This window comes from Euwallacea fornicatus, chromosome 10, assembly GCF_040115645.1.
Source record: "Euwallacea fornicatus isolate EFF26 chromosome 10, ASM4011564v1, whole genome shotgun sequence".
Classification (NCBI taxonomy): Eukaryota; Metazoa; Arthropoda; class Insecta; order Coleoptera; family Curculionidae; genus Euwallacea; species Euwallacea fornicatus.
Genome location: NC_089550.1, coordinates 1,307,654 through 1,326,642, shown reverse-complemented (window position 1 = coordinate 1,326,642; position 18,989 = coordinate 1,307,654). Strand labels below are relative to the sequence as shown.

Genomic DNA, 18,989 nt, shown 5'->3' with positions numbered 1-18,989 from the left:
TGAATTATGTGTCTTTGGTAGTTTATTTTAGCGGTAGAGGGCTTTTAATTTTGGGGAAAACAGAAATAAATATGCATAATTAGTTTTGGCGCCAATTTTTATATCCGTTGTTTAGAGCGCCCTCACGCGGGCACTACGCAAAATCCGCACAGACGTAATTTTTGGGCGAGTCCATCATCGAGGGGAGGTCGCCTTCAACGTGAAATTATATCGAGTATTATCAGAGTTGTTACACTTTTTTATAAACTTTTGGCGCAACGAGAAGGTTTTTGATTGGTTAATTAACTATTATAGTCATTGGAAGCAAGAAAATGTATTACTAACGAGAATTGAATTTAATACCTGGTAGTGATGTTCCAGTAAAGTGGGCTCGCCCAAACAAGCTTCCAAGATTTTCAAGCACTTCAACCAACCAGTCGCCAATCGGTTGTTGTTGTAGGAGGTTGTCGACATAATGTGTCAAATTTTTCTTTTTGTTAAATCGGGTGTAGCGCCGCAAATAGTGGAAATTAACTCAAAATTGGAGTTATACGCAGTAGAGGTGTTTGTGTACAAGCAGAACGTGCAAAAATTTCAACGGGAAAGAGCTTCCCAGAGGTAAGTGGCATATTTTCAATTCCGCCTTAGACTCTCCCTATTTTCCAATTTTTTATGTTTTGTAACCTCAATTCCTCATTCTCGCGACTCAAAACAGTGAAAAACCAAGTTTATTTAACTGGCGATTGTCTCCACCTTGTTTGCACGCTTGTTCCAAAATTAGCATTGCATTTTTACTAAAGTGAGAGGCGTGCATGAGGTGCCCCTCAGAGAAATGCCCGTTTTTTTAACACCAAAGGGGCGATGCATTTTTATACCAAATAAAGATAATCCGTGTTTTGTTGTTCCTGATGTTGCGGCACTTGACCTGGCAACCGCGTAAAACCTTGCTAATACTCGTGGTGTGATTGTCGTGTAGGCAATTTTCTCTCCTAAATCTGATTTTATGAATTAATAATACGGACTCTTTGGAGTTGGATTTGATGGCGTTGAATCGGTTCACGGTTACGAGAAATTCATGTAACATTTTGTATTTGTTTACTGATGACAAAGCTGCTTGTCAAGCGAAAATCGCCCGTAACGACTTGTAGATGATACGCATTTTTGGCAACAGTGCCGCTTACGTCCGGTTCGCCCCTCTCCTAAGTTTATTATCGATTCCCCGGCCCGCCAATGGGGAGCTCGCGCCTTTGGTCGCGGGAGCCTATTTATCATCGCAACGCTGCCACATTCCCGACCATTACAAAACAATGAAACCACGACGCGATATATGCTCCTTTGTCTACGCGACGTGGCAGCAGCGCAGCGTGATCGGTGGGAAAGCGCCGTTGCCATTCTTCACGCATACCTGACTGCGAAGTTAAAATCCGGAGGTCTCGATTTGGGCGACCTAAAAAATTTTAGTCACCAAGCGAAATGAATTCAAGTTCGGTCTGCGTATTCTTTAGCCTTTACCATCTAATGAAACTACTCGTATTGGTGTCGGGATGGACGTATCATTTGACTGGCACATGACACCATGCATTTTGATTATTGCGTAAGTTCTTTGTAGACGGAGAAAATTTGTCTTACATTTTCCTCACTGCGAAGGCCACTCCTTGACTATTATTAAAATCCCACTCTCCTGCCATTTGTGTACTATTTATTTAGAGGGTACTGTTGTTGCTGTCGCTATCAAGCAGATGCTAAACTAAAGACGCTTTCTCCCATGATGGAGGTCTGATTGTTGTATTACGTTGATTGCCCATTAGTCATAGTTTTTTTGTTCATAACTTCCCATATCGTCCTTTTGGCAGGAATACCATGGCCCCAGAGGAAATTTGGATGGTTTTGTTTGGTTGAACAGCATGTGAAAAGCGCACAGCTTTTTTGTTGTTGCGCAATCAAGAATATTTTTACTCTTATCGCCAATAACATTGGAGTCTGCGTGCGCATTGTGAACAGACAAATTATTTATAAATAAAATTTGGTTTTTGGGCAGATCAGTTCGAAAAGTCTCGGGCATTTTAGTTCAAGCCCTCGCTAAGAATCGTCCAACGTTTGTGGAACGATTGCGTCTCATGAAACTCGTTCTTTGTGCCAATCGGGGGGGCCAGTGTTGGGGAGAACAAATAGGGCATGGCAGGTCGGTCTCGTCTCCGGCTCTCCGTGAAAAGCTACCGGTTTTGTTTATGTGCCAGAAATACATATCGGTGGGCGTGGTTTACCTGATCAGCTGAACTTGGCTGTTGTCTGACTCCAACACCAATACCGCCGACTTGAGACGTTTTATTTGCTTTCACCATGAGCATGTGTTTTTTTTTTTTAAACCAAAGAGTAATTAATTTTCAACGCTCATTTGCTCGTGGGGCGGTGACGCAATCGGTGGCGCATCTCCGAAAAGGACCATCCACCAAATTCCTTTTCCTTTTGCTTCTGGAGTCACTAGAATTGTCAGCGCATTATCGGTTACATAACCATAACTGACACATATAACCACTTAAGCAAATAGTTTATAATAACTAGTATATAGGTAGATAATCTTTTCCAGCGTTAATGATGGTCTTGCTTACGGCTACCACAGTTTACTAATACCGTTATGGACAGCCTTAACGTTAATGACAATAACCTCTGACATGTCATTTGGAATATTGGTGAGCCTCATCTGAGCCGCTATAGCCTCTGGATTTCCTAATTTATGTAGTTCAAACGTACGAATAGAACAATTTTTATTTCAATGTTATTGGGTTGGATATATTTACCTCTAACAGTTTCTGGATAATTAAAAATGTATTTTCGCCTTATGAGAGGGGATGTGTTAAAAAAAGAGTGTTTCCCCCAAATGTAAACATTGAAACGTTTTTTCTAGCGCAATGCCTCTTATAGGAAACAGTGAATTGTTTAATGGATGACGAAAATAGCCTTTTCTGTCATTTTTGGGAACAGTGTGGTGGTGTTCTTGAATAACAAAAAAAATTATTTCGATAAGTAGAACACTACTTTTTCTATGACCATGCATGATACAAATGGTAATTACATTATTAAACAATTTAATTATTAATAACATCGCCAACCGCGCTTCCACACACTGTGCTTTCACAGTGCACGAATTTATTATACGCAACCAAGTATACATTAAAAAAAATATATATTTCATTCCATTTTATCTGCTAAGTCATTACAGTACACTTGGTCCTATTCGATACCTATCCAACTGACAGCCATAGGTGATAACACATTGAGATTTTGCCATCTTTCGTTTTGCTTCGATGCCCATCATATGCCTGGCAATTAAGATCTGGTAAAAATAACACTTAAGATACCTATTTGCAGTAAATGTTTAAATTGCTTTAGTTGCTCAATTATAAACTTTCAATCTTTTATTGACCATACCATTGACAATAGCTTTATTTAAGGACCCGCTTACATTATTTTCTTGTGATAAAACTGATCCTAAGACGTGTTTGTGACACATCAACGGTGAGGCGACTTATGAGCTGTGAAGTAGTTGTGCTTTGGAACTTTGCATTATCTGGTTCAACTGCACTCTGTGATCATTCATTGTGTAAACATATGATGTATTTTTTATAAACTCACATTTATCCGGCTGCATTTCAAAGTTGCTATTTGATAGCCTTTGGAAGACTAATTTCGATTTTTCTCTGTGATCAGATACGTGCGACGATACGCTTGAGCCAACGATTATTATTAAATCATCTTCATACACGGAACATCGATTTCCTTTAAACTAGTTAAAGCGTTATTCATTCATCTTTGAAATACAGTTGGTGCATGTTTTAGATCAAGTGGCGTTGAGGGATTCGTAGTTGTCGGTTGACGTTGAGAAATGTGTTTTTGGAACATTTTTTGGGGCCACTCGGATCTGGTTAAACTCAAAGTTCAAATCTAATAACGTAAAATATTGCGAGCTAATCAGAAATTTCATCAATAATCCGAAAGCGATAGTATCTATTGACCTAGGACAATATTATTGTCGTTTTTCGGTACTACTCAAAGCGGTGCGTTCTATGAATTGAAAATATAAGATAGTGCAAGAAAATCTATTTTAAAAAGTTGCCTGTTAGCTATATATTGTGGAACCAGGTCCTTTAACCCTCTGATGCTTCAGATGTGCAGCCCTATGCTTAAGAACTTTGGAACTTTAATAGCGATATTCATTTCTCTAACTTCATTAACGGGACAACGGCACCTACAAATGTGGCTCATGTTTGTCGATATATAAGGTTCATTCGCCTGAATGTTCAGAATAAACGAATTTTCTCGGAATTCTGCTTTTCTACAGCAAAATTTGCAATAAATCCAGTGATTTTCCTTTTTTTTTATTGTTTTTATTCATTGCGATTTCTGTAAATTACAACAATACAAAAAAGTATATAAAAATGCATGTGTAAAAGATTTCTTGTAAATAGTGTAACAATTTAAGCATAAGTTTACAAGCAAATCATTTCGTTCAGGAATGAAAAATACCTTGAAAATACCCCGAAATACTTTGAGTTTGTACACAAAAATAGCTCAAGATCCTGCCCATTAGGTAGGTCTCGTTAACTCGTTAAAATACAAGCCTTTAATTGTACACATTTTAACTATAGAAATCCCAATTTGAACATGAACTAGTATATTTATTGGTTATTAAACTATTTATAATGCGTAACCCCAATATAAGTAAGCTCTGCAAGAAGGAAGAGAGTGCGAACACGCCAAAGATCCTCAAAGGAATTGCTGCTCGATGAAGGTGTACCATCATAAATAACTTGATCCACTGAAAAACATTTTTCATTAAAGTTATTCAGATGAATATCATCGGGGTCGCGGCGCCCTTTGCCGTTGTTCGTGTATAAATTTATCAATCTGTACGTGCCCTCAGCAGTCTTCGACAAAGCAAAATAATCCATCCTTGAAATAAGTATTAACTGTTAAATTGACCAGATTTGGTAATTATTACCTGAACTAACCCGTTCGTTTACTGATCAGAAGCGTAAAAGGTGACTTTAGGTGAGTCATATCTATAGGTATCTTTAAATTGCATTGATATTTATATTCAAATTACCAGAATTTATCTTGGAATTTGTTCTCAACTTGAATAGATAGGCATCGCAAGTCTGTCAAAATGACACCTTTTGAAAGGCAACATATAAATAGAATTTTATACGGTTCCCTGTATATGAAATGACGTATACACTTCCTGTATTTGTCATTCTATTGTCGATATACGGGCAATTCCATTATAAAAAGTGAAGGTGGATGTCACTTTGACAGATAACATGTTTCTGACAGAGAGGTCGACCCGTTCAATTTCCTCCAACATAACGTAAATGGATTCTGGAGGAAGACGGAACTTTGCTAATTGTTGCAATTGTTGGAGTTTTACCCCTCCTTCTGGGAGCTTTTCGCTAGTTGGAAAACAGCAAATTCCCCTTCCGTCAATTTTCCGGCTTCCCCACAATTCCAATCTTCCATGTTGAAGTTGATTTGCATCAGATTATCGTAAGTTTATGTTCGCGCCACAATTCCAATTTCTACAATTCCCCAACAAGGGAAATTCTCTGGTAATTCTTCAAATTGAACACTCACAAATCAAACCATGCTAACTGAAGTTCTGTTATTCTGGACAAGAAAAATCCATCTTTATTCTTTTACTCAACCAAAAAGAAATTTAAAATGTTTAATCAAACGTTAAGCAATATTACAAAACGAGCTGAAATCCATGGATATTACCCACTTAGATTTGGCTTACCACTTTCCCTACCTTGAACACAGCACGTCGCTTACGAATTAAACGATAACAAATACCAAATATTAGCTGGTCAATGGCAAAGTTACGCACCTAGTGATTTTTTTCAGGTGTAAACAAATTATAGTGAGTTAATTTTTAATGAAAAAATAAGTGTTTGATATGCTGCTCAGCCCGTCGTGCGCTTATCACACGATAATAACGCAGGGGGAACTTTTCGAAAACAACTATGAAATTTTTAGGCGAATTTGAATTTGTTTTTATTTTAATACAAAACATCCTTCAAGAGAGAATGATACAGACAAGCCCTTGACTGTTGAGGTACCTACAAGCTACAGGTACCAGATGCTCGATGCCGAATCTCACAAGTGACTCTGCCTCTAGACAGGCACAAATCATATGTTTGTTATGTATCTGCTTCTTTTCCGTGACGGCGGGAATATTCAGATAACATCTTTTTTTTTATATATATATATATATATATATATATATAAATTTCCTGAAAATACATAACATTTTATTACACATTACACGTTATTACAATTCCATAATGAGGCGTCCCGTTGAGATAAAGTCTGAGAAACGTTTTGACAACGTTTGAATTGCCAGTGATGGCGAATTGTTGGGTCATGGGCAGTGAACGACGGTTAGGTAATCACTTGACTTGCACGGAGCTACCTGGCTTATAAAAGGCTTATTTATACATTTTAATGTGTTCTTTTATTATTATTTATGTTTTAATGCAAATATGCAATACTTTCTTGGATTATTGGCGTGTTTATATGGAGGACCATCCACGGTGCGGTGAGGGAAAAGCTCATCAAGGGCATTTAAATGTTCTATGGAATAAATTTATACGAACGTAGCATTTGTGTTTTATTTATTTCGTAAAATTCTAGATAAAATGTATTATATAATAAATACATCGAGTCTCTGTTATTAGAGGTTACATATTCGCGGTACGTTGTGAAACAAAACACCCTGTAAACGTTATAGTTTGCAGAACTCGCATTGGAAACCCTTGCAACGTTCATGTTTGTTGAGTGGTTTCTGAGACATTTCCCAATCTGCGTTTCAAATTAACGGTTATAGGAGATTTAACGAACGTGTAGAGACAGCGAAGGAATGATCGAATTTATGCCGCTAACACTAGGTCTTCATGGCATGTTATTTTTGTAGATCTTAGGAATACCATAAAATGAGTTGTTTACGGTTGTGAGATGTTAATTTTGCGTTGTTTTTTTTTTTTACACCCGCGAAACTATTTTTATGTTTTTACGACTGCAACGTTACCTTTCTCTGCTGGAGGAACTTCAATACTATCATTATGCAGAGCATTAAACGCCTTTTTGTTCGATTTCGTTACATTTTAAAAGGACGAATGTAATTCTCGGTTAATTTTAATCGAGAATAGTGGTCGTTCCACCGCCTCAACAACTTGTGTATGAAGCGTTATTCCCAAAGAAAATAAAACAAATTAATTAACAATCCGCCTCAGACGTGCAGAACATATCGTGAGCCATGCCAGGTCATGCACTACATCTTTGCACAGGGTTTGCATTTGAGAAACTTTTCTCCAAATCTCCTCGCCTTGCAGCAAAATGGCCAAATTCCATTGTTCGGCAAGGCCGAAAGAGGAAGGGGTGGAAAGTGTGAATAATTTGGAAGTGTCCAAAAATTATTAAATGGCAATGATCGATGTGAGGATGTCCTGTAAACTTTGTTCTAACTGGAAAGAATAGCACGTTTTGTATCTAGCAGAGGAACAATTGTCGACCAGTAATGTGCAGCAGAAGCTAACAAGCATTACAAGCCGAGATTGTCCTTTTCATACAAGTTCACATAATATTCTTTTGCAATTCGAGATTAATTTCAAACGCGTAAACATTAAACATAGTCTAAACAGCCGTTGGGGAATATTTCCGTCTGTTATTTGTCGTGGTGATGGAATAACGGACATTCCCAGCCGCATGCAATGGGCGTGCCCGGGACAGTGACTTTTGCGCCGTCTAAACAAGACGGAAAGTTGTCACACTTCTACGGGGATTGCGGAAAAAACTAATTCCGAATTATCAGAAATATGCGCAACGAGCCCCTAACGGTGTCCCGCGCTATATTTCTACCCATTTATGAGGACCGGAATCGGTTTTCTTCTCTGCTGGAACGGACCTATAGCGACCACATTCTGGTAGGTGACTTTTGTCTCACCTTTTACCGAATTATTGTCTTATCCACTATTGAAATTCCCATTGACTAATGCTGAATATAATCTAATCGGCGAGGAAAGTCAACACCTAACTCAATTAAAGATAGCTATTGCTGATAAGATTTTTTCAACTATACTTCTTTGTCTTAGTCAATAACACTAATCAGACAAAAACCTTCCAACCGATTTTTTAGATTCCGCTTATTAATTTATAAATCCCACTCATAAATCACATTTTGAATATATTTTCTCTTTCAGCCAGTCGAAGGTAATTTGAGATGAAACGCCTACGAGTGGATGACCCCTTGAAGGAAGGAAGCGAACCTCCGTTATCCAGTCCCTTGTACCGACAGCCTCTCCAAAACTCAGCGCCCACCCTGGCGTTTCCGGGGGCCACAGTGAAAGTGTTAAGTGAAGGTATGCAATCCGGACTGTATTCCCAAGGGCCCCAAGTGAGCTACAGCACGATGCCCGTCGCGGCGGCGCCCCATTCAGGCGGAAGACCCCAATCCATGCCTCTCTCCGCTTCCAGTCACAACGCGATGCGCACGACTGGAGCGTCACCTCCAAGCGCGAGCCTCCAAGAGCCGCAACAGCAGCAATCTCCGAGTAGTTTTCAACGGCTCAAAGTGGAGGACGCTCTTTCCTATTTGGACCTTGTTAAATACAAGTTTGGCTCGAAGCCACAAGTGTACAATGACTTTCTGGACATTATGAAAGAATTTAAGAGCCAAAGTATTGACACACCTGGTGTGATAGAACGAGTGTCTAGCCTGTTCAAAGGATTCCCCGAGCTGATTGTTGGTTTCAATACGTTTTTACCTCCAGGATATAAAATCGAGGTTCAACGAAGTGACCAAGGAGGCTATGCCTTTTCGGTGTCTGTGAGTGTGCCCAATCCCACAGGGGCGATATCCTCGGATTCGCAGAAGTCCGCCATGATCTTGAGCGGAACGGGACGCATCAATATGTCCGGTCCACCTACTCAGGCTGTGACCCAACCACCCCCTCCCCAGCCTCTGCCCATCGCTCCGCAACCGCTCCAGCCGCCCCAGCAGCAGCCTCAGCAGCTAGTCCCCTCAGTGCCACAACCCCCATTAGCGCCCCCTCCAGTAGTGCACCATTCGTCCTCCAGTTACGGAATGTCGGGGCCGACCAACTATGGTCTGTCCTTGTCCGCTGCTCAGGCGGCTGTCAACCATGCGCTCCAAGGACATCCGGACACGCCGCAGAATCAGCCGGTGGAGTTCAACCATGCCATCAATTACGTGAATAAAATTAAGGTAAGAGTGGTGCGCTTACGCACATTTAAACTATAATTGTTCCCTTTGTTTGCTGTTGAGGAAGCATGCGAACGTTTCATTATGAAATAAATTTTCGTCGTGGTTGTTGTTGATGGTACGGTGATGCCAACATTGACATTGGATTTTCCTAGGTGTCGTTTCGCTTGTTGAAGGTACCTTTGGCGTAAAGAGTAAGGTAGTACTGCAAATTACGCTTATCTGGCCTAATAATAATTATCCCTGTGATCAGGTTTTATTAGATCATAATTGACCGTTTATAGGGCCAATAAAGTTCGACCTGCTGATTAGGAACTATGTACAAGGTAAACGGGTGATTATTAAAAAATAAACTTCGCAGTAGGCGTAATCGTAAGGCGTTGATTGGGCAATTTACTATTTACCATCAACCATGTGACTAATGGTTGAACTGACCCCAGACAAACATCTGATAAGTCATTGGCTACTTTTCTTTAGTGTTTTTTATGATTTCAAATTTTTTAAAGATTTTGCCTGAGGACTGCTTCAGTTTTTGAGACGTCAGCTTTGTCCTTAATTTTCCCGTATTCATAAGTTTATTTGATAATTGGAACAATTTGAATGCGAACCCTAACTTTACCGCCAAGGCCTCAAAAATGTAAAAAAATTAATTTTTGACAGTTGGGTGAATCGAAATTGTTAAAAAAAATAAGTTCGATGTGTAAGGAGTCAAAAATATCTCTTAAAGTTTAAAAATTAAATGATAATCAATGTATTCAGTTAGGAAACGGGTGCTTCCCTCAAAATTTAGCAAATTGCTTCTTTCAGAATCGCTTCCAAGGCCAACCGGAAAAGTACAAACGATTTCTGGAAATCCTGCACACCTACCAAAAAGAGCAACGTACAATGAAGGAAGCGAACGTAGGCGCCAATGTGAAGCATCTAACCGAACAGGAAGTCTACAGCCAAGTGGCGAAACTATTTGAAAACCAAAGCGACCTGCTCGCGGAGTTTGGGCAGTTCTTGCCGGACGCTACCAGTCACATCAACCAGGCTCCTGTGTCCGAACTTTCAAATTCCAATAATAAGAAGTCTTTGAAGCCCTACCACAGGGACCACTTGCCCGATAGACATTTAACGCACAAGTCCGGACATCAGTCCGGCTCGGTCAAGAGGTCACCGCCGTACTCCAGCTACCATCACAGGGACGTGCCGCCACCCAAAAAGCATAAGATTTCGCCCGCCTATAGGGACGTAAGCCTTAGCGAAGCGGGGAAATATGGCACTTTGAATGATTATGCTTTTTTCGATAAGGTGAGTGTTTTTGGTACGTTCAGCCACATATATTTGAATCACGAAGATACATAAATGAACAAATTTGTGTAACACGTGGGATCGACCATGATGAAAAATACACTGCTCTTGTGCCTACCAGTCCCGGTTAATTGGATGTAACTCTCATCGTATAGTGTCCCTTCGACATTTTACATCTCGAAAGAAGCTCCAAAATTCAGTCGAATATCCATCAAAATGTCCAAAAAATTAACAGACTCTCTGCTCAGAACAGTAAAGTCAACTAAGCAAATTCGCATAATACTGCTGCACTCACGTACCGAATATTCACATACAAATGCTCAAAGAAACAGAAATCGCGTACCCCCCGTAGTTGTATGTATTTATTGGGACTTCCAAAAGGATTTTCAGACATTTTAAACGATTTTACCGAAATTTATCATTTGATTGGTAATTTTTATTCCTTCGTTGCAGGTGCGCAAAGCTTTGCGATCTCAAGAAGTCTACAACAATTTCCTGCGATGCCTCGTCCTCTTCAACCAGGAAATCATATCGAAAACCGAACTCCTTCAAATTATAACGCCGTTTCTCGGTAAATTCCCGGAGCTCCTCAAGTGGTTCCGAGAGTTCATGGGACAGAATGAAGCAGAGCCCATTCCGTACAACGTTACCAGATCTGAACGTCCCCAAGGGGACCATGTGCTCGAAATCGATTTGGCGACAGCAAAAAGGTTGGGCGCGAGCTATTGCATAATCCCTAAGGCACAAGAAGGTCAAAAGTGTTCCGGCCGCACTCAGCTCTGCAAAGAAGTGCTGAACGACCAGTGGGTTTCTTTCCCGACGTGGTCCGAGGACAGTACATTCGTCAGTTCGCGCAAGACGCAATACGAGGAATACATGTACCGGTGCGAGGACGAGAGGTTCGAATTGGACGTCGTTATCGAGACGAATGCGTCGACAATAAGAGTGCTAGAGGCAGTGAATAAGAAGCTGAGCAGGATGGGCCCGGACGAGATCGCGAAGTACAAGCTGGACGACTGTTTGGGCGGAAATTCGCCCACTTTGCACCAGAGGGCGTTAAAGAGGATCTACGGAGATAAAGCTTTGGAAATAGTCGAAGGATTGAGGAAGAATCCGGCCGTAGCCGTTCCAGTAGTTTTAAAGAGGCTGAAAGTGAAAGAAGACGAGTGGAGAGAAGCTCAAAAAGGTATGTTCTACGCTATCGCTGTGGCACATATTGCACGAGACGACAAATTTCAACATGTTACGTTACAGAAAATCATCTTTTTATTTCAAAATTGGGGTTGTAGTTTAATGTACCGAATCAATAAAAAGTCTTGTACGTTTTCTTTTAGACATGTCTCATCTGCGTCGAGGTTGCCACAAGCGTCTATTAATGATTTTTTTTAATCTGCGTTTGAGCTTTCTAAGCTACTTCTAAACTTTCTTTCTCCAAAGGATTTAACAAAATTTGGCGGGAACAAAACGAGAAGTACTACCTGAAAAGCCTCGATCACATGGGAATCAACTTCAAGCAAACGGACGTGAAAGCCATCAGGACCAAGAGTCTCTTCAACGAAATCGAGACTATTTTCGATGAGAGGCACGAACAGACCGAGGAAGGAACGGAGTCTGCGGCCGGTCCTCATTTAGTCATCCCGTACAGGTAACATTTGATTTGTGATTTAACAGTATTAACGTTATCCGAACTTTAATCCAAAGGCTAAACCTCTTAAGTAATCTTGTTACGAATTTGTTTGGATGTTAGCACTTCTAGCACTTGTTGGGCCAAAGTTTGCACTTGTATCAACAAACTAGTTTCTCCGTTTTATTTTTTCCGTAAATCGTTCAGCCGCGAATTGCCTTATAGTTATCGCTCTCACATCAAAGGAATGAAAATGTTTTTTTGGTACTAGGGACAAAGGAATCTTGGATGATGCGGCCAATTTGTTGATCCACCACCTGAAACGGCAGACTGGTATTCAGAAAGGAGAGAAACGCAAAATCAAGCAGATGCTCCGGCAATTCGTTCCCGATCTATTTTTCCACACCCGGCAACCGCTGAGTGACGACGAGCGGGAAGAGGACGGTAAAGATCGGTCGTTTATTAATTTAAAAGACGTGTTAGTTAATTAATGGATAGTGCGGATAATTTACGTCAATTTATATTTCTAAAGTTTGTTGTTAAGTTCATTTTCATAGGACGCTCGTTTCTTTTTGCAATTTAATTTGCATCCGAACAGTTCTATTAATTATTATTTGTGTCGAAGGTACCAAATAAAACAAAACAGCTAGATAAATTCTCTATTGATGCTTTGCCAATGGAAAAAGACATTCAAAATTGGAGAGTTATAATCTCAACACGATATTAAATCAAATGAAATGTGTTACAGCTCAAATAGTCGTTTCTTGTTCACATTCTTTCTTTTTTTTTTATCGCTACAGAGGATAACGACGAGAAGAGGAGCCCTAGCAGTTCACCCAAGGACAGAGACGTTAAGATGAAGGAGGAAGGCAATTGCGCTCGCGTGGACAAAGAAGGATCGCCGGACGTCAAGACGGAAACGGAAGTCAGAGAGGAGGACGTTAAAGTGCCGCTTCATGCACAAACCTCCAATCCGGTAAGTTTATATTCATTCTTGGACCGTAACTAAGTAAAGCATTCTTACCAGCTAAGAAGTTCCATTTTGTTCGTCTTTTAACGTAACGTTCTCCGATGCTTAATGTTTATGTACAATAATAATTAATTCCGAATATTATTTATTTAAACATTCTCAGACATTGTGGGCTTAGTTAATAGAGTGAAATTATTGACGGGCTGGCAAGCTTAGCGGGAACAAATTTGCGGTTAAGTTGCAAATTGAAGTCCAATTTAATTTCCATGGAAATTCTTTTTCTCCTGATAAACTTGCTCTTTAATAATTTGGGTTTAATGTTGGGACAGTTTCCGAGTAAACTTGGGGTTTACCTGCCATCATTTAAAATTAATTTCAGGCGAATGACCGAAACAAATGTATGGTAAATACTGCGATCATAATAGCTAAGTGTTTGACGTCAAGAACGTGAGTAATCGTGTTAACAAATTGTTTTTTTATTGGTAAATTTTTGATATTAAAAATGAATAATGTCGCTTTCGTTTTCGCGGCGTTATAAGCTGAAACCACCCAGTGTCCCAATTGCAGTCGTGTGCAACCTAAACACCCTCATTTAGCCCATTGAGCGCCTTCAGAACATTACCGCGTTAGATAGTTTGACCTGGAAAAGCGCCATAGGTATATGCTGTTCTTTCAAGCTGTAACAGGGTGTATTGGCAAACTTCGCGAAACAAATAAATGATGCTTGAGAGTTTGGCCTTTAAGTCCTTTTATTTGAGCTTTGCGGTCTCACCTACAATAATCCAGAGTAGTAATGCCGAGAAAGCCGGTCGATTCGGTGAGGATCGCACCTCTAAAGCCGGGTCCACATATCGGTGCGTCTCGAATGGCGAACGTTCGGCTTTCGGCAAAGGCCAACTAATCTGAATGGATCGCTCTAGGTAAATGTATATTCATGGTATGGATTCGCCATTCCTGCCTGAAATAGATAAAATACGTCGCATCAAAGGGACTAACAAACATTTCGCTAAATAACCATTGAAGGTAAATTCGTGAAAATTCGTCTTCCGCGTATTCAAATGTAAATTGTTGCACTTACAGCTTTTTTTACGTTTAATTTCCTTTTGAGTTCTGTACATGGATCCACTGTGTGTCGGTTAAATTATGGCAAAGTTTCTCAATAAGCCACTTGAGAAAAGTTATTAAATTTTAAAAATGTTTTTGTAATTTTCTGGGTTTAAATCACATTCATATTGACAACGTTTGCTGATTACAGGACGAAGCATACACACTCTTCATGGCAAACAACAACTGGTACATCTTCCTTCGGTTACACGCAATCTTGTGCGAGCGGCTGTTGCGCATTTACGAGCGGGCGGTGAAGATCGCTCAAGAGGAACGCAAGAACGGTGAAAACCGTAAGAACAGCACGGCGATAGCGCTGCGCCTGAAGCCGAAGCCTCAGATCGAAATCGAAGATTATTATCCCGCCTTCCTCGATATGGTGAAGAATCTCCTGGACGGCAACATGGAGGCAAATACCTACGAAGATACTCTAAGGGAAATGTTCGGTATTCATGCTTACATTGCGTTCACGTTGGATAAAGTTGTGTCATATGCCGTCCGGCAACTGCAACATTGCGTCACCGAGAAGACAGCCATAGGTAAGTCAAGATGGTGTAAGCCTAGAGAATTCTTACATCAAAGTGTGTTTTGATCGATAAATAAAATACTGTGTGGAAAAGTTCCTCAATAGTAATTGAGGGACTTGATTATGTTTATTCGGAACTTTATTTGAAGAAATGTCTGTTCGTTTCGATTTATATGTGGTTATGAACACAAACGCAAGATTTTGCTTTAGATTCAAGTCAGAACCATTTTTTACCCAAAATTTTCTTTACATAGGTTGTACGGAATTGTATTTGAAAGAAAATAAACGGGGAGCGGCGGGTGGGCCGTGCGCCACCGCTCATAAACGGATCTACTTGGAGCAGGCATATCAGAGAGCGGCCGAAAAAGTCGTCCAAGAAGAAAACTGTTTTAAGATCTACATTTACAAATGCGACTGCAAGATTTCCGTTGAGCTTTTGGATACTGAACCCGAGGATTCTAAGAAAGCTGAAGAAGCGAATGTGAGTATCTTGTAAAGTGAAGAAAAATTATGTTTGAAAATGAAACTTCGGGTTTAGGTTTTCCTACTTTTTCACTGTTCCTGCTTCATCACTAAATTTTCATGATAGATTTTTATTCCTTCAGCACTTGTGAAAACTAAACTAGGAACGGCCTGTCTGCCAATAAACTAGTAGCTTAGTTTGTGCAATTTGTCAAAAATTGATTTTTTCAAATCCGTTTGTAGCTCCAGTTTTTATGCTATTTGTTCACTCCAAAAACTCCAGTTTAACTGAAAGTGGAGTTCAAGATGAGGATATTTAACGGTCTACGAAAACAGTACCTATCTTAATCGTTAAGAATTCCGCTGAGTAGCTGGAAATTGATTTGTTCAAGTTTAGGTTCTATTCTGACTTTGTGCCATTAATTTTTACCTACCGTAATCTATATTACGAAAATGAAATTTCCTAAGTAGGTACTTTCCACCGTACTAGCTTTAGTAATGCGTAGTTTTCAGTGTATTGGATGCAAAGCAAATTTGGGAGCTTTTGAAGAGGAAAGAAAATAGTAGATTTGTTTACAAAAATACTAAATTTTTATTTTAAAGTTGGGATTGATAGGTAGAAAATGCATTATATTCGTCTTTATAGAAATGGAATAGCTACAAGGAATGTTTCGCCAACATCGCGCATTCCGACAGCAGCAAATCGAGATCGCCCGTGTATTTGAGCAGGAATTTGAGGCTCTACAAGCGGCGGCCGTCGATGGCCAAAAAGTCGAGAAATTCGAGTCCCACCGAAGAAGACGACAACGAGGCTAAGAGCAAAGTAAGTCAGAAACATGAACAGTCGCGAATACAAAACCGATGGTTTCTTTCACACACAACGGTGAAACATTTGGCGGTTCAACATCAAAGAAAATTTCGATCACATTGTAATAATAATTATTTGTCCTTTAGGATCAAAATGATGCTAACAGCTCGACGTCCCGTCTCGAACCCGACGATTCGAATTTGGACATCTTCCGCTTCGAGGCTGTGAAACGGAAGCTAAATGAGAGAGCGCCCGAACGGAACGAGTCCAACCATCCCGGTTATCAAGTCAACGACGATCAGGAGTGCAAGTTCAACGTGCACGACCCGAAGATCACATTTACCCTAAAGAAAGACAGCTACCTGTACAAGAATAGTGCCTTTTTCAAAGCGAGACTGGTAAGTGTATGAAGTGATTCCCAAACTAACTGGGTAACGTTTCGGTGATTTACCATCGTCTTCAAAAGCTAGGAAAAACTTATTAAAAAAAAAGAGTACAGAAAGTTGTAGATTGTGTGGTCAGTTAGTCTTAACTGGAAGTGCTGTGTAATTTTATCGGTGCAACAACCCTTATTGGTGTGTGAGCTGTGATTTTTAAACAGAATAAAAGAAAAAATGTATATGTTATAGCCGCAAGCGAAAAACCTAAATATATATAACAAGACCCGCTGATGGTAACTTTATTTCCTCCAAGGAAACTAAGATGTAAAAAAAAAAATTTCTCCATTTACGTGTAAATAATTATTTTTGTAACTAATAAATTTGTTCATTTCTTTTAGTCTCATCCGCGAGTGACCAAGCAGAAATCGTCGAAATTCCGAGCGTGGCTGAAGCGATGGGCGGGTGAGCACGTAACCGACTCGCAGACCAAATACTGCACTGATTGGCTGATGGGGCGCGTTGAGGGGGTAGTACCTAATCGAACGCGCGTCTTAACCGACAACGATTTGCGGCGGACACCTTACGTACCCTACAACAGGTATCGGGTGGATCGGCTAGTGAATGAAGGTGCTAGCACGACGTAGGAGTGGTAGAAGAGTTGTTTTTTGGTTCGTTTATTTCCTCTATTTCTCTCCGATTTGTCGATAAATTGTTTACGTAGAATCTTGGATGAGGTCATTTTTTTTGTAGCAGAGAAGTGATCGTGTGTATGCTGTGTTTCAGTGAAACTTGTTGAAGTTCACTTTAAAATAACTTAGTTTTGTTATTGCGGCAATTTCCCGGCTATATAGATGACATCATTGCTGATGTAGGCAATTTCAAAGGCCGAAATCTCTCAGAGTTCCTTGAGTATGTTATTTATTGTTATTGACGGATGCAGGCAAGTGGTGATCTCAACTTTTTGGAAGTCTTTAGGACCTCCACTAATGTGTGGCCTCGTCCATTTATTGAACAATCAATAAATGGCGAAGCGACAAATTTTCGGCGAGGTGTAGATTGTTCGTTCATAAATTCGAAAATTTTAACAGGCGTATTTGGTGTAAACGGGTAAGTAAGGACCTTAACACGACGAAACCTCCTGATGTATAATTAAACTTTTCCCCACTTTTTAATGCTCAATAAATGTAGAAAATGCGCAGTGAAGCTCAGTGGGGGTTTTCATTTCCAAAACGTATGCAAATTGGTAATATCTCTATTAATATGTCGCTCACTGTTTTGATTTGGTGAGCAACCAGTAAATGCGTAGAATGACACGTTTTGCAGCTAGGTGAAGGTTATTTCTATAATACTTCCACGGTTTAAAGAAACGGAATCGGTGTACAAGGGTAAGAATTTTGACACAAATCATATTAACTAATGCCATAAAACTTTGCATTTTAAGTATCTCAAGTTCTTGCTCTCTTGTGGATACCTTTTCAAGTCAATGAAAGCTGCTACAATTTGGTGGGGATTTACGTAATATCCTTCATAGCATTACGCCGTACTCCCTTAAGCATGACAGTCCGTTGTATCCAGAATTCCCACTAGTTGAAAGATGATTCTAATAGAGCTTTTTCGTTCCTCACACTAAACCAATGGTTGAGCCTGTATTTTCGACGAATAACAACTACACCCTTGCGCCTGTCTTTACTTGAAGAAAATTTAATTTTCGTAAAAGATTGTTTAAAGGATTTTTTTATTGTTTTATTCATTGTTAAAAACTGTTCCTTTTTGCCCAAATAAAAGCAATTCAACGGACACCTCTTCTATCGCTACATTCGCGTGTTTTAGCGAATTGCCAAACGATAAAAAGTTAATTTATTTATTGATAGAGCCCTCCGGTGATACTTTTTGTTAGGTTTTAATTTAAGGATAAAGACAGTTGTTTGTAAATAAATATATTTTATATAAGGTAGATCATTGCGTATTTCGTAAGGAGTTGACCTCCGCCTCGGCGTTTTGAGGAGGGAGATTTTTTTTACTTTGTTTGTTTTCGACATGTACGTGTTTTAAATTATAGATTTTTTAATAAAATGTATAAATTAAATTTGTTTTAGTATTGCTTTAACTGTCTCGATTTTCTCGTTGCCGTTGACATATCTTTGATTTTTGGGCGAAATTTCCGTTTATCGTTTAATTTAAACTAGTTTTAGGGGTCTTTAGAGTGTCTGCTGCTTTTTCTACTAGAGTGTAAAGAATTTTTGCTTTAATTAATTTATTTATTGATCGGAGAACGTTTTTGTTTTCGTGCGGACCGTGCTTCCTCGAGCCTATTCTGTATATAATAGAAATTCGAAATATCGCCAGGCAATTCAAAATTCATTCTATTATCGATAGTCTATTTTTCTATTAGAGTTTGTAAAGGTATGTCTTCGTATAGAGCAACATGTAAATAATGACGTTATATCAGAGAATTGAAGAGAGAAAATAACCAAAGTGCGTAATTTATTGTAAATTTTATACCTTTTTATAGTATAAAACATTCCATTTTATACGAGAAACGAGTCAAATTTTTTAAATGGTAAACGAA

General features: G+C 39.5%; 1 protein-coding gene across 3 annotated transcripts; it reads left to right on the top strand.

Moving 5' to 3' along the window:
- The first annotated feature begins 246 nt into the window (after window positions 1–246).
- LOC136341697 (paired amphipathic helix protein Sin3a-like) lies at window positions 247–18,506 on the top strand. Of its 3 annotated transcripts, XR_010732534.1 has the most exons (13): window positions 247–597; window positions 8,232–9,256; window positions 10,061–10,546; window positions 11,000–11,732; window positions 11,984–12,191; window positions 12,442–12,614; window positions 12,971–13,146; window positions 14,396–14,783; window positions 15,025–15,251; window positions 15,879–16,055; window positions 16,187–16,438; window positions 16,819–17,805; window positions 17,862–18,506. XR_010732534.1 is itself a non-coding variant. In XM_066286942.1 (12 exons), exons 2-12 carry the CDS (start codon window positions 8,252–8,254, stop codon window positions 17,062–17,064), a joined length of 4,071 nt encoding a protein of 1,356 aa, XP_066143039.1. In that variant the 5' UTR covers window positions 247–597; window positions 8,232–8,251; the 3' UTR covers window positions 17,065–18,506. The 3 variants fall into 3 exon arrangements, 2 of the variants coding, with proteins under 2 accessions (XP_066143039.1, XP_066143040.1); XM_066286942.1 differs by having other exon boundaries at window positions 16,819–18,506; XM_066286943.1 differs by lacking the exon at window positions 247–597 and adding an exon at window positions 1,423–1,573 and having other exon boundaries at window positions 16,819–18,506.
- The last annotated feature ends 483 nt before the right edge of the window (window positions 18,507–18,989 follow it).

Excerpts from the sequence above, each read along its gene's own strand:
- LOC136341697 (XM_066286942.1), top strand. The coding sequence starts at position 8,252 with ATGAAACGCCTACGAGTGGATGACCCCTTGAAGGAAGGAAGCGAACCT. Across the intron at positions 12,192-12,441 it reads CATTTAGTCATCCCGTACAG|GGACAAAGGAATCTTGGATG; the intron begins GTAACATTTGAT and ends TTTTGGTACTAG. Across the intron at positions 12,615-12,970 it reads CGACGAGCGGGAAGAGGACG|AGGATAACGACGAGAAGAGG; the intron begins GTAAAGATCGGT and ends TTATCGCTACAG.